Source organism: Ambystoma mexicanum, chromosome 2q (genome assembly GCF_040938575.1).
Source record: "Ambystoma mexicanum isolate Mex_15411 chromosome 2q, UKY_AmexF1_1, whole genome shotgun sequence".
NCBI classification, from domain to species: domain Eukaryota; kingdom Metazoa; phylum Chordata; class Amphibia; order Caudata; family Ambystomatidae; genus Ambystoma; species Ambystoma mexicanum.
In genome coordinates this window covers 447,651,367-447,663,533 of record NC_090924.1, presented here as the reverse complement: position 1 = coordinate 447,663,533, position 12,167 = coordinate 447,651,367, and the positions used below count along the sequence as shown (strand labels likewise).

Below are 12,167 nucleotides of genomic sequence, written 5' to 3'. Positions count from 1 at the left end.
CATTTGTCTTGTTAATGAGAGTGAGGAGTTGATGTGGCTGCCTAATGTTTTCACCTCCTTAGAAATCTTGAGGATGTTACCATCAATAGCTATGAGTAATTAAATCTGAGTAAATATTGTGTGTATTTTCCATGTGTTTAAAATGTACAGGGACCACTCTCATTGCCTTTTTGTGGGATTACACATGAATTCCCATTGCTTTGTTCAGCATTCCTCTCTGGTCGGTAAACCATTTATTGAGTGATGGAGTAGTATGCTCTCGATTCTGTAATACTTGATTTCCATGGACCACCACTCTGCACCTACTGTGATGTCCATGAACTATCACAAAGTAACATTAACAGATGGAATTATTGCATGGTACTTTTCTGTGTTTGGTTTTAAAGCAGGATCATCTATTAGATGGATTGCTTGCTCGTATGCCCTTATGTATGGGCACCATCAGTGTCGAACTAGATTTGCCTGGAGACATTAGTTCTATCATTCGTATTGAACCATAGCGGTTTTTATGTTTTAACTTATTTTTTAAAAGGAGAAGAGTTTCTAAAGTAAGATCGTTAGATACCTTTGTCTCCTCTTCCAGGTGTCTCTTCAGTTCTTCTGTCTGCTGGGTGAAGGCTTGTTTGCCTCGTGACAGTTGGGAAATCAAAGATTCTTTTTCATCCAGTTGTCGTGCAAGCTCACCTTTGGGGGAAAAAGGAAACATATAAGCAACATTGAACACATTTTATTGACCGAAATGTGTTTACTTCTTCCTCCGGGAGTCCCTTTGTGAAGGATGTACATGGTAGTGTTAAATTGCCTTTGCATTTTCAAAGGGGTTTTGATGAAAAAAAAATAAGCAATGGAAATAATCATGTCCTTTTTTAATAAATTTGAATTTCTGAAATTCTTGTTTCTCGACTGAATAACTATACATATGATTGCTCTAAACAAGCAAATTGACTTGCATATTTGTGAAAATGTATTACATTTCATACCATTTTCAGTTTGGAAGCGTGCCTTCTGTGTGGTCAGGTCAGTAATGAGACGCTGATGTTCATCATGTTTTGCCTTAACTTCACTGAGTTGGTCCTCCAATAAGCGACTCACTTTCTCAAGATTTGCCTTTTAAATAAAGATTGCATTAGCATTAGAAGGCATCAAAGATGAAATCCTGCAGAATAAATGATTTTGGCTTACATATACTATTTACCTTGGACTTGGAAACATTCTCCATGTTGCTAGCAAGATCATCGATTTCCATTTTGAATTCGCTCTTCTCTTTCTCCAGCTTCTGTTTGACCCGCTGCAGGTTATCAATTTGTTCCCCAAGTTCTGCGACGCTGTCGGCATGCTTCTTACGGAGGGCCGCAGCGGTAGCTTCATGCTGGAGAGTGGACTCTTCCAGGTCTCGCCTCATTTTCTGGAACTCTGCTTCACGCTTCTTGTTCATTTCAATCTGAGAGGAAGTGGCTCCACCAGCTTCTTCCAGTCTTTCACTTATTTCTTCCAGTTCCCTGGAGAGATCGGACCTCTGCTTCTCAACCTTTGCCCGAGCTGCACGCTCAGCTTCGATTTCCTCCTCCAGCTCTTCAATGCGTGCCTGAAAGATGAAAATATTTCAATATAAAGGTGATATTCTAATGGAAACATACATCATTTTTGCAATGTAAATTAAACGACTATATTAATAATAATGTCAGCACCTGAAGCTCTTTGATTTTCTTCTGCAGCTGGGCTCCCAGAGATTGTTCATCCTCAATTTTGCTCTGCACTTGACTTAATTCAAAGTCTTTCCTGTTATTTCATAGAAAAATGACTTATTACTTGTTAATTTTTAACAATCCTGCTCTGGTGATGCATGTGTTGGTCAAGGAAATAAAATTGTTAGAGAAAATAAGATATTTTACACGTTGCAGGAGTATGAAATTAAATTTAGTTAGATCAGTGATTACGCTTTGATACAATAATGTTTGTTGAGTAAGTCATTATTAATAAGTGAAGGTATGATTTACAAAAGTTGTCAAAAAATCATTGGTCAGTATTTACAGGATTTTGTCCATATTCTGCTTTTGAATTTAGACAGTTAAACCACATGTCTCTGTCACAGTTTGCTATATTTTCTACACAAAATACTAACTTTTTCAATTTTTCATCACTTTGCTGTTTATCGTTTTCTAGATCCATCGTGCTTTCCTGGGAGAGCTTCAAGTCACCTTCAAGCTTCCTCTTAGATCTCTCAAGGTCCATGCGAAGCTTCTTCTCTTGTTCTAAGGAGCCTTCAAGCTGTGTATTTTAAATACTTCTTTTTAATACATAATATTAAAAATCTGTAGTCAATTTTCAGTATAATTACAGTCAGAATTCCCCTTACTTCTAATACCAATTACTTGTGTGTTATGTAGCACATACTAGAGCGATTTCTGCTATATAATATTGCTCTAAATTACTGGTGTTGCTATTGCCGAATGTAATTGTACTTTAGTAATCAACAACAGAAACGTGAAATTCTGTGAGCTCTTTCTGCTGGGATTCAAACCTCTGACATTAAGGGCAAACACGGATGTCAGCAGCAATGCCCAACTAATGAGCGGAAGGGTGGACTGTCAGTTAAGTTGGTGACTTTAGAACTAATGGGGCATCTGTGTCTCTGTTTGATCACATAGTGTGATCCTAAGCAAGCCAATTTATTCCAACCAAATTTTGTATCCCTTACTTGCCAAAACTGTGAATACTTACAAAGAAGCTCAATGTCGATATGAAGTGCTAGTTAAAACAATCCTGTTGTATTACTTTATTTAATATAAAACAAGTTTTACAGAAAAACAGATGGCCGAACAAAGACTTTCTTTACTCTATTTTGAAAAGCACTTGGTTGCCGTTGAAGGATACCATTAATACAGGCCTCTAAAACTAGAGTTTTATATGCAATTTGTATGTATAGATTTGCTTTAATATTTGGCCCATGTTCATGCAATATTTCAAGGCAGTTGTCTTTATGAAAGGGGCAACTTCCTTGCACACGTGCTGCAATGATCAACACAAAGATCCTGAAATATAGCAAATTCCGAGAGAAATCTGTGTTGCGATTTTCTATACGTTTGCTGCCCTTCAATTCTACATTCATACTCACGTCATCCACTTGCTGTTCCAGCTTAGTTTTGGCTTTTGTCAGGGTGCTGACTTTATCTTCTTCTGCTTGGAGGTCATCCAAGGTTTGCTGATGAGCCTCCTGAAGAGCTTTCTTCTCCTTGGAAACCTTTGCAATGTTCTCATCAAGAACTGCCATTTCCTCTGTGAGGTTTTTAACCTTGAAAAATGCAAATAGATGCATTTAATGAATGCCTTCTATATCTTCACTGCATTTTCTACATTGTAAACAATAAACACACAATTGATTAGAAGGCAGTTACCTTGTTTTCTGTGGCATGCTTTTCCTTCTCTACTTTGGCTAGAGTGAGCTCAAGGTCATCAATATCTTTCTTCAGCTCAGAGCACTCATCCTCCAGTTTCCTCTTCTTGGCCGTCAGCTCAGCGTTACTTTCCTCCTCATCTTCAAGTCTTTCCGTCAGCTCCTTCACTTTAGCCTCCAGCTGAATTTTATTCTTGATGAGACCTTCACATCTTTCTTCTGCATCAGCTATGTTTTCACTTTCCTAATTCATTAATAAATGTAAATGTGATTAGTTATATTTTCCTGTGTGACAGTTAATTTGTTCTATTTTAAAAATATTATTTTTCACACACCGATTGGACTTGTAAAGCAAGATCATTCTTCTCCTGCAGAAGGGACACCATTTTCTCCTCTAGCTCCTTCTTTCTTGCTTCAGATTTTTCCAGAGCTTCCTTTGTCTTTTCAAACTCATCCTTCATGTTGGCCATCTCCTTCTCTGTCTCCGCACTCTGCAGGAGAGGCTTAATCTTAAAGTAAAGCTTCATCCATGGCCAGGTTTTGACATTCATGAATGACCTGATGTTGTACTGGAGGACAAGGATGGCTTCTCTGTTTTGGGTGGAAGCAGAGAGTTAAGTTATGAGAGTCAGTGTACATGCCATAGATGTTGCACTGATCAGTTCATTTTTTCAATACCTTCTCTCCATCATCTTTTTGAACTCAAGTCTCATGAGGAACCCCCTACAAGCAGCCTGAGTGCGGGTGATGAGCTCTGCCAACTTTTCATCTCTCATCTCCTCCAGGGTACCCAGGAGGCCAGCTTTGAAGAACACCTTTAATAAATAAGGAGAGAATCAATGCCTTTACCCCAGCAGCATTACAATTCTGCATTTTAATTAATGAGTAGATAATGTGTTACCTTTGTGTGTCCAAATCTGTACTGAGTATGGTCAACATCAATGGAACCCAGCAGCTTCTCACTCGCCTTCTTGCTGTCAATAAACTGTCCTTCCGGAATTGCGCTTGCATTCAGCACTTTGTACCTGAAATACATCATGCTCAAAGTCAGTAAAATAGCAATAGCATAGTGTGTCACCTGGAACAGATGCCCAATGTATTCATTTTCAAAAATAGGTCTCTCGTTGTGTGACTTTGCCCTTGTTATTATTTTAGACAAATATTTTATAAAACAACAAAATACTTTCCTAACTTGTTGAGCGTGAAATAATATTATCTGTCATGTAAACACATTCACTTATGTTTTAACTGTTTTTATGCATAGAATATTTACCTCTGCTTGAAGTCACCATAAAGGATCCTGCTTGGGAAACCCTTTCTGCAAATTCTGATGCCCTCTAACACACCATTACATCTCAGCTGGTGGATCAGCAGGTAGTTGTCCATTACACCTAGAAGAAGAAGGTAATGTCACATCAGTTCATTTCATTCTATTGAGCAGCAAAGCAATATTGCAATTCTCTATCTGGCTCAATCACTTAAGAGATGTTTTACCTGGAGTTTTTGTCTCATTAGGAATCAGGCAACGCACAAAGTGGGGGTGAGTGCTCCTCAGGTTAGTCATCAGCTTGCCCAAGTTTTCCTGTAGTATTTAAAACAGTGTAACATAAAATAGAAATTATTGATTTAATTATGTAGTTGCTGAATAACTTTTGATACTTTAATACGTATTGTGTTCTAAGGTGTACCATATGCCTAATTACACCACATGCGTGAACATGCATCTGTGACACTCACTCTGAACAAAGCAGACACAGTCTGGAAGGAACCCCCCTTCTTCTTCTTTCCACTCTTTCCACCAGCTGCAGCGGCCTCTATGATTGGAAAGTAACACATATACTCCATGCATCCGAAATTCTGCTAAATCTAAATACTTTATGAATTGTGCTGATGCCTATTTTTTTAAATGCCTAAGAATGGAATATTTACCAACTTCAGCAGCAGTAGCTGTGTAAAGCATGGCCAGCAGTTTAACTGAGGACTTCTGATACAGCTGAATAACAGATTCATTCAGAGGATCCTTGTTCTTCTCCAGCCAGCCGGTGATGTTGTAATCCACAGTGCCAGCGTAGTGCACCAGGGAGAAATGAGCTTCAGCCTTTCCTTTGCCTGGCTTGGGCTTCTCAAAGCACTTACACTTGCCCAGATGCTGGTCATACAGCTTGTTCTTGAAGGAGGTGTCTGTGGACTTGGGGAACATGCACTCCTCTTCAAGGATGGAGAAGATCCCCATGGGCTAAAATATAAAATACATCTGTGAGCCATGGGCGTAGTTTTGAAGGATATATATAAATATAAACCCCCAGCCATTCTTTAGAAAGGGACCCACCTTCTCAATAAGCTCAATGCAAGCAGCCAGATCCATCCCAAAGTCAATGAACTCCCAGTCAATGCCTTCCTTCTTGTATTCCTCTTGTTCCAGGACGAACATGTGGTGGTTGAAAAACTGTTGCAGTTTCTCATTGGTGAAATTGATGCACAGCTGTTCTAAAGTGTTAAACTACAAATGAATACATAAAATATCTGTGATGAGATATCTGTTTTGGTCACAATTCTATCAGAACACCGTCTTCTAGAAGATATTATACTTACATCAAAGATCTCAAAGCCGGCAATATCCAGGACACCAATGTAGTACTGTCGGGCTTGTTTGGTGTCCAGCTGTTGATTGATACGAATCACCATCCACAAGAAGAGCTTCTCATAAACAGACTTGGAGAGGGCACCAATGGAGTTATAGACCTGGTGGAAGGAGAATTATGGTTCTGAACATAAGTCTAATCAGCAACACATTTGTTATTATCAACCATATGGTGAGAAATTATGGATCTACCTGATTAACAGTTTGTCCCTTGGTGACAAATTCATTGCCGACCTTCACACGTGGGTAGCACAGTGCTTTCAGCAAGTCAGCTGAGTTCAGACCCATCAGGTAAGCAATTTTATCAGCAACTGCATGTTGAAAATAGGCATGAAAGTGTTTTACATATCAAATATACACTCATTGAAACTCATTTTGCATTTCACTTTTGGACTATTTTATGTTCAACATTCACTGTTGTTTCCACTTATATAATGTTTTCAAATTCAGTCCTTATCTCTCCTTAAATGTCACTTGATTTCTGATTTAATTTTTTCCTGTGTAGACTACTACTCTGCCTTCTCTATCTTGGCTTTGCTTCAAATCTCGTCTTCTTTTCCACTTCCTTTCTGTTATCTTTAAATGTCTTCACTGCTTAGCTCCTCTTTATCTCTCTTCTCTCTTGTCACAGTGCATTCTCCCCCATGCCTTTTGAGCTCTCAATCTCAACTTTCTCTTGCCGTTCCTAAACCCTCCTGTGCCCCATCAGTCTTTGTTTCTTTTGCTCTCCTGGTGCCTAAACATTGGAACTCTCTACCACTTTCCATCAGTTCTTCTCCCACTCCTCTACTGTTTTGATCCTGCTTAAAATTCTTCCTCTTAACCTCGTCAGCCTAGTGCAATCTGTTGTCATTTTTTTCTGCTTATCCTTATTATTGTCGAGTTTGATATGCTGCATAGAACTTTAGCTAAAGTGCTCTATGAATAAAAAAAATACAAATACAAACCCAATACCACTCTTGTCATTCCACTATTCAAGTGATTTCAGCGATGCTCTTTATTTTACATTAAATCTATTCCTAGGTTTCCACATCTGCTCACTACAGGGTAATTACATTCCTGCTTATTGTCACAGTTGTTACCCTTCCATACCATCATTGTGCGTGTGATCTATTCCGTGGAATACTTGCTTTTGCCGTCACACCTTCATACTCTAAATGTTTCTCATATTTTTCTCTTTATGATAGACAGTACTAGGGTTTCCTTACCAATCCCTATCACCAATCCCTTACAGGAGGCTTTATTTCAATGGCAATAGCCAGTTCCACACAACAGCAGGAGGTCTACATCTCTGAATAATCGTGCACTTTGTTCATTTTGTAATGTCCCGAGTGCTCCTATTTTGGGGCCTCAGAGATATTATCATCAATAATCTTGGCTATACCATGGCCTCTGGTGGCCAATGAAAATGTGACTTTCGGTGCATTGGTAAATTCAGAGTGTGCATGAGATTGATTAGGTTTTGGAAAGATGGTTAAGTACTTGATATGTAAGATTGTGTATTCTAGTATCCCAGGCTCAAGTTACTAATGTCTCTATGCATTACGTCAGGATTGTGGTCACCTTTGCTAGTCTGTCTCATTCATCCATGGATCTCCTGATCACCCGTGGCTGTCATTGTAAAGCACTCTCATTTTTGGCTCTCCAGAGTTTTCTCCTGCGTCCCTGACACCTTTTCACAAGAGTTTTCTTGCAAGCCATTGCCGATTCTTTATCTCTAAAGGGATGTTTTGCAAAGTAGCATCCTTTCCCTACATTGAGTACCACTGTGGACCTCACCTTCTGTGCCATCGGGCTCGGCCTGCTCCTCACGCTGCTTCTGCTTGAATTTCATGTTTCCGTGGTGCATCACTGCGCCGGTCATCTTGTAGATGCCGATCTTTTCATCTGCATTGAATCCCAGGATATCAATGGCATTCTGTTGAGAAATTATATTTTGCACAAGCTCAGCTAAGGATGGTTCACAGAAATAACATGTATCATTTGCACACGGTTTCCTTTTTCTGCTTTTTAAGTGACAGACCTTGTTGACATGTGCGCTTTGTAACTTACATCAGTTGCCATCAGCTCCTCTTGGTCATCGATACTCTTCACCACAATCTCCCCCTGACTGATGGTTGGGAAGTCGTATGGGTTGGTGGTGATAAGAAGCATTTCTGTTAAGGAGAAATGTTAGAACCAGTGGAAATGTGTTACATTTAACATAGCCACTAAAATATTGGAGACATCAAACATCTAGATATGAAATAGCATTCACTTTATTTCCAGTGAGTAAAGTTAATGACTATCTGTTTGTCTTCATTCTGGACCTCTTCTTGTTATGAAATAATATGCCACTAAACTGCATTTGTGCACTTCTGATTTAATGATTTTCAACACAAAACAAAGTACCCAAAAACACGAATTAATTGTATGGCTATGGTCCCTGGGGCCACCCACGTTTCTGCTGTTAGTCTTGGATCTTTGCTGGTGCTTCCGTCAGGAAGTCTGGTATATAATGGCAATGCCTGCCATATGATTTTAGCACCAGAACACAAACTGCAATACCTAGCAAGTGATGGAATTATCTGAGCATTTGATGCAATAGCTGGCAAATGAGTTGGGGAACTGGACATAATATGGATGGCTATACCTAGCAACACAGAAAATATGCAAGACGCAAAGCTATTGGCTTTGTTTGAACATAACATTTTGTACATGCCATACTTCTTCTTTTGAATGTGACTCATTTGCACAAAGACAGCCTGAACTCTTATGTTGTTTAAGAGGTTCAAAACACTAAGGAGCACATTTTATTGAGCCGAGAAATACCCTGCCACTGAATTGTAGTTGTTTGCACATCAGAGTGCCAAAGTAAAGTGCAAAAGGTGGCATACAAGCGTTTATCTCCCCTTTTGCCCTAAACTGTGCAAATTCAGTTAATGCTACCTCTCCTGGCTTTTGCTTTCGAGCCAGCATGAAAATCCATGCCGGCGCAAATACTGGGAGCACTTGTATGGCACAGAGGAAGGGAGCAGCAGAAACACAAGTTGCATTGCACACTCTTCTATGCTATACAAATGCAGGAAAATGGGACGTGATGTAGGAAACATGCGTAAAAGCTTTACACAAGGCTTTTATGTATGTGCCTTATGTTACACCCCATCCAAAATGATCCCCTGACCGATACATTTAAGTCCAGTTACACTTCACCTTTACACTTGTACACTTGGGAGCATTTCCATTTCATTTCAAATCAGAGAAGGAGCACAATGTGGAATTATGATTGTGCAAAATGGGAACTACCAAACATACCACCACATGCTGTTGGGTCCCTCAATGGAATTTTCTACTTTTACAAAACAGAGTGCAACACTAAAGAGTAAAAATAGGTGAAATCGCTGTTACTCTTCATTTTACTTTTTGTTTTGTATAAAATGTAAATTCAGCCTGCAAATTATGCTTTGCAGACAGTATTTACAATGGATTCCTATGGATTCTACCTGCTTTTTTAGCAGGTGCTAAATCCAGGCGCATGCCATAGGAATTAGTTTTACAAGCGTATGAAAATCTCATGGAGGCAAAACTAGGAGGCATTTGAAGGACTAGGAGGAATGCATGGCACAAATCCATTTTGTGCCCCTAGGAGCTCATTTTGCTCTGTGGCGTAACGGTAATAAAGGCTGTTAAAGCCTTGCATAAGGCTATTACGCCTTTCAGTTACCCAAGGCCACATTTTCATTTGTTTTGTTAGCAGGGAGGAGGGGCGGAACCCAGCTTGTCTTTACATTGCTCCCTACCTCTCCACCGTACAAATTCTCCAGCAAAAAGCAGGCAAACTCCATAGGGATCCATTGTAAACGCCACCAGCCATGCACACATGGCAGGGGGCGTTCACTTCATTTGCACAGTGGAGTGCAAAAGTGCAGGGCAAAAGGGCACGCTTCTACCCCACCTTCCGCCCTGTACTTTTGCACTGTGCCGTGCAAATGACCAGAATTTGGCAGCGGGGAGACATTTACGCTGCAGCGTTAACGGAGAGGCTCATTGCTGCTAAATTAGTGGCTCAGAGAAGATGAGCTCCTTATTGTTCCTTCAAATGCATTTAAAATCGCCTGGACTGCAAAATAAGGCATAAACAGCTTCCTCCTTGCTTTTACACCTTACTTTTGCATTTCATCTCTTATAAAAAAGGACCTCATCTGCCTTCAAATACTGCAGAGGTAATTATCACTGGGGCATAATGTTAATGTTGGTGTAAAGCCTTGCATTAGGCTTTTATGCCTTCCATTAATGCCACACCCTATTTTCATGAATTTGTTTGGTGGAGAGGAAGTGCGGAACAAAGCTTGCATTTTCACAGCCTCCCTTCCTCTATGTCATACAAAAGCCTCAGGATTTGGACTGCCTTTATGCAACAGTATAAAGCAGGCAGACTCCCTAGGAATCCACTGTAAACGCTGCCTGCCATGCAAAAATGGCAGGCAGCGTTTCCACATTTGCTCTCCGCTGTGCAAATGACCATATTTTGGTGGCGAGGAGCTGCCTATGTGTATGTCTACACATAACAGCTCCCTGCTGCCAAATTACAGCTTGGAGTAAAATGAGCTCCTGCATGGGATTTCATGCCAGTGTTAATCCAAAACAGGCGTATTCCATAGGAATCCATTGTAATTGCTGTCTCCAAAGAGTAATTAACAGGTGGCATTTACATGTTTTACAAAGTGGAGAGTAAAATGAAAGAGTAAACTACTTAGCCTGTTTTTGCTCTCATTTTCCACTCAATTTTGTAAATGCAAATTGCATGCATTGGGCCTAACAGTGTGAACGTGCTAATGTTGGTAGTCCTCTTCATGCAATTTGCACTTTTTGCAAAATGACCCCCAATATGTGTTACTTACACTTATAAATATCTTATTCGACCAAGACAGCTTAATGCTCTCCTCCTCTACAAAAAACTTTGAGTGTTATCTGCTGCCTGACATCACTGCTGTGTAAGCATGTACCTTTTCAACCGATTATTTATTGACAATCCTGAGAAGTGGAAATGTGAACCATTTAAGGGACTTACCTACAAGCTCTGGCTTTTTGTTAGTCATGATCTGATAGAAGATGTGGTAGCTCCTCTCAGCTGAGAGCTGGAATGTTACTCTGGATTTTTCCAGCAGGTCTAGGAATAAAATAATATATTAGAAATGTAGGTTTTATTTAAGTTGAGACATATTCAACTATTTGAGAGGGTTCTACTGTTAACTCTCACATGTTTCAATGTCTGCAGAAGCCAGTTTCCCTGTGGTTCCAAAATGGATTCTGATAAATTTACCCTAGAATGAAAACACATACAGCATCTTCAGAGTGATAAACAGGAGATAGTCAAGGTATTTTCAAAAGTGAGAAGTGAGACGGAAATAAATGAGCCTGGAAGACTTACAAAACGGGATGAGTTGTCATTCCTCACAGTCTTGGCATTACCGAAGGCTTCCAGCAGCGGGTTGGCCTGGATGATTTGATCCTCCAGGGTTCCCTAAAATCAAAGTTTGATAAATGAGTGAACTAATCTGATGTAGAAGTTATTTAGAAGCTGCAAATGTAAGAATGGATTGAAGAGAATGTGCAAACCTGCATCTTGCCGCTTGCGTTGGTTTCCTTTTTCTTCTCACCAGCGACTGCAATTGTTGCAAAGTACTGGATGACACGCTTGGTGTTCACTGTCTTTCCTGCACCGGATTCTCCACTGGAGATACAAGCGGAAAAATTATTTAAACATAACAGGATCAACCACACAAAACATGTCCTGCATTTTTGGCACTGAGATATTCTAGTAATTAAATGTTAACTCACGTAATCAGGACAGACTGGTTTTCACGATCTGTGGACAGATTTATTTGAGTGAATTTGATTTGGAAATGCAACATGAACGCAATGACTGATTACAGTTTAAAAGAAGATCAAACAGTAAAACATTACCAGTCAGCATGAACTGATAGGCGTTATCAGAGATGGAGAAGATGTGAGGTGGGGCTTCCTGACGCTTCTTGCCTCTGTAGGCTGAGACCACCTCTGCGTTGTACACGGGCAGCCACTTGTAGGGGTTCACAGTGGCACAGAACAGGCCAGAGTAGGTCTGGATAGAGAAATTGTGTTATTTACAAA

General features: G+C 40.0%; 1 protein-coding gene across 2 annotated transcripts in view; it reads right to left on the bottom strand.

Annotated features, from left to right (window-relative positions):
* Window positions 1-12,167, bottom strand: part of LOC138569501 (myosin-1B-like) — a 148,780-nt gene that overhangs the window by 128,664 nt on the left and 7,949 nt on the right. Inside the window, exons 4-28 of one of the 2 annotated variants that reach the window (XM_069647533.1) lie at window positions 11,982-12,138; window positions 11,856-11,883; window positions 11,634-11,748; window positions 11,446-11,538; window positions 11,275-11,338; window positions 11,086-11,184; window positions 8,088-8,191; window positions 7,815-7,953; window positions 6,228-6,346; window positions 5,987-6,136; window positions 5,724-5,894; window positions 5,324-5,630; window positions 5,132-5,208; window positions 4,889-4,976; window positions 4,668-4,785; window positions 4,296-4,419; window positions 4,073-4,209; window positions 3,730-3,985; window positions 3,396-3,638; window positions 3,116-3,292; window positions 2,123-2,268; window positions 1,689-1,779; window positions 1,196-1,585; window positions 981-1,107; window positions 566-684 (exon numbers count right to left, since the gene is read on the bottom strand). The exons of the other annotated variant lie outside the window; for it this stretch is intronic. Of the exons in view, the coding sequence (XP_069503634.1) occupies window positions 566-684; window positions 981-1,107; window positions 1,196-1,585; window positions 1,689-1,779; window positions 2,123-2,268; window positions 3,116-3,292; window positions 3,396-3,638; window positions 3,730-3,985; window positions 4,073-4,209; window positions 4,296-4,419; window positions 4,668-4,785; window positions 4,889-4,976; window positions 5,132-5,208; window positions 5,324-5,630; window positions 5,724-5,894; window positions 5,987-6,136; window positions 6,228-6,346; window positions 7,815-7,953; window positions 8,088-8,191; window positions 11,086-11,184; window positions 11,275-11,338; window positions 11,446-11,538; window positions 11,634-11,748; window positions 11,856-11,883; window positions 11,982-12,138 (3,639 nt within the window). The remainder of the gene's footprint in view (window positions 1-565; window positions 685-980; window positions 1,108-1,195; window positions 1,586-1,688; window positions 1,780-2,122; window positions 2,269-3,115; window positions 3,293-3,395; window positions 3,639-3,729; window positions 3,986-4,072; window positions 4,210-4,295; window positions 4,420-4,667; window positions 4,786-4,888; window positions 4,977-5,131; window positions 5,209-5,323; window positions 5,631-5,723; window positions 5,895-5,986; window positions 6,137-6,227; window positions 6,347-7,814; window positions 7,954-8,087; window positions 8,192-11,085; window positions 11,185-11,274; window positions 11,339-11,445; window positions 11,539-11,633; window positions 11,749-11,855; window positions 11,884-11,981; window positions 12,139-12,167) is intronic. 2 annotated transcript variants of the gene reach the window in all.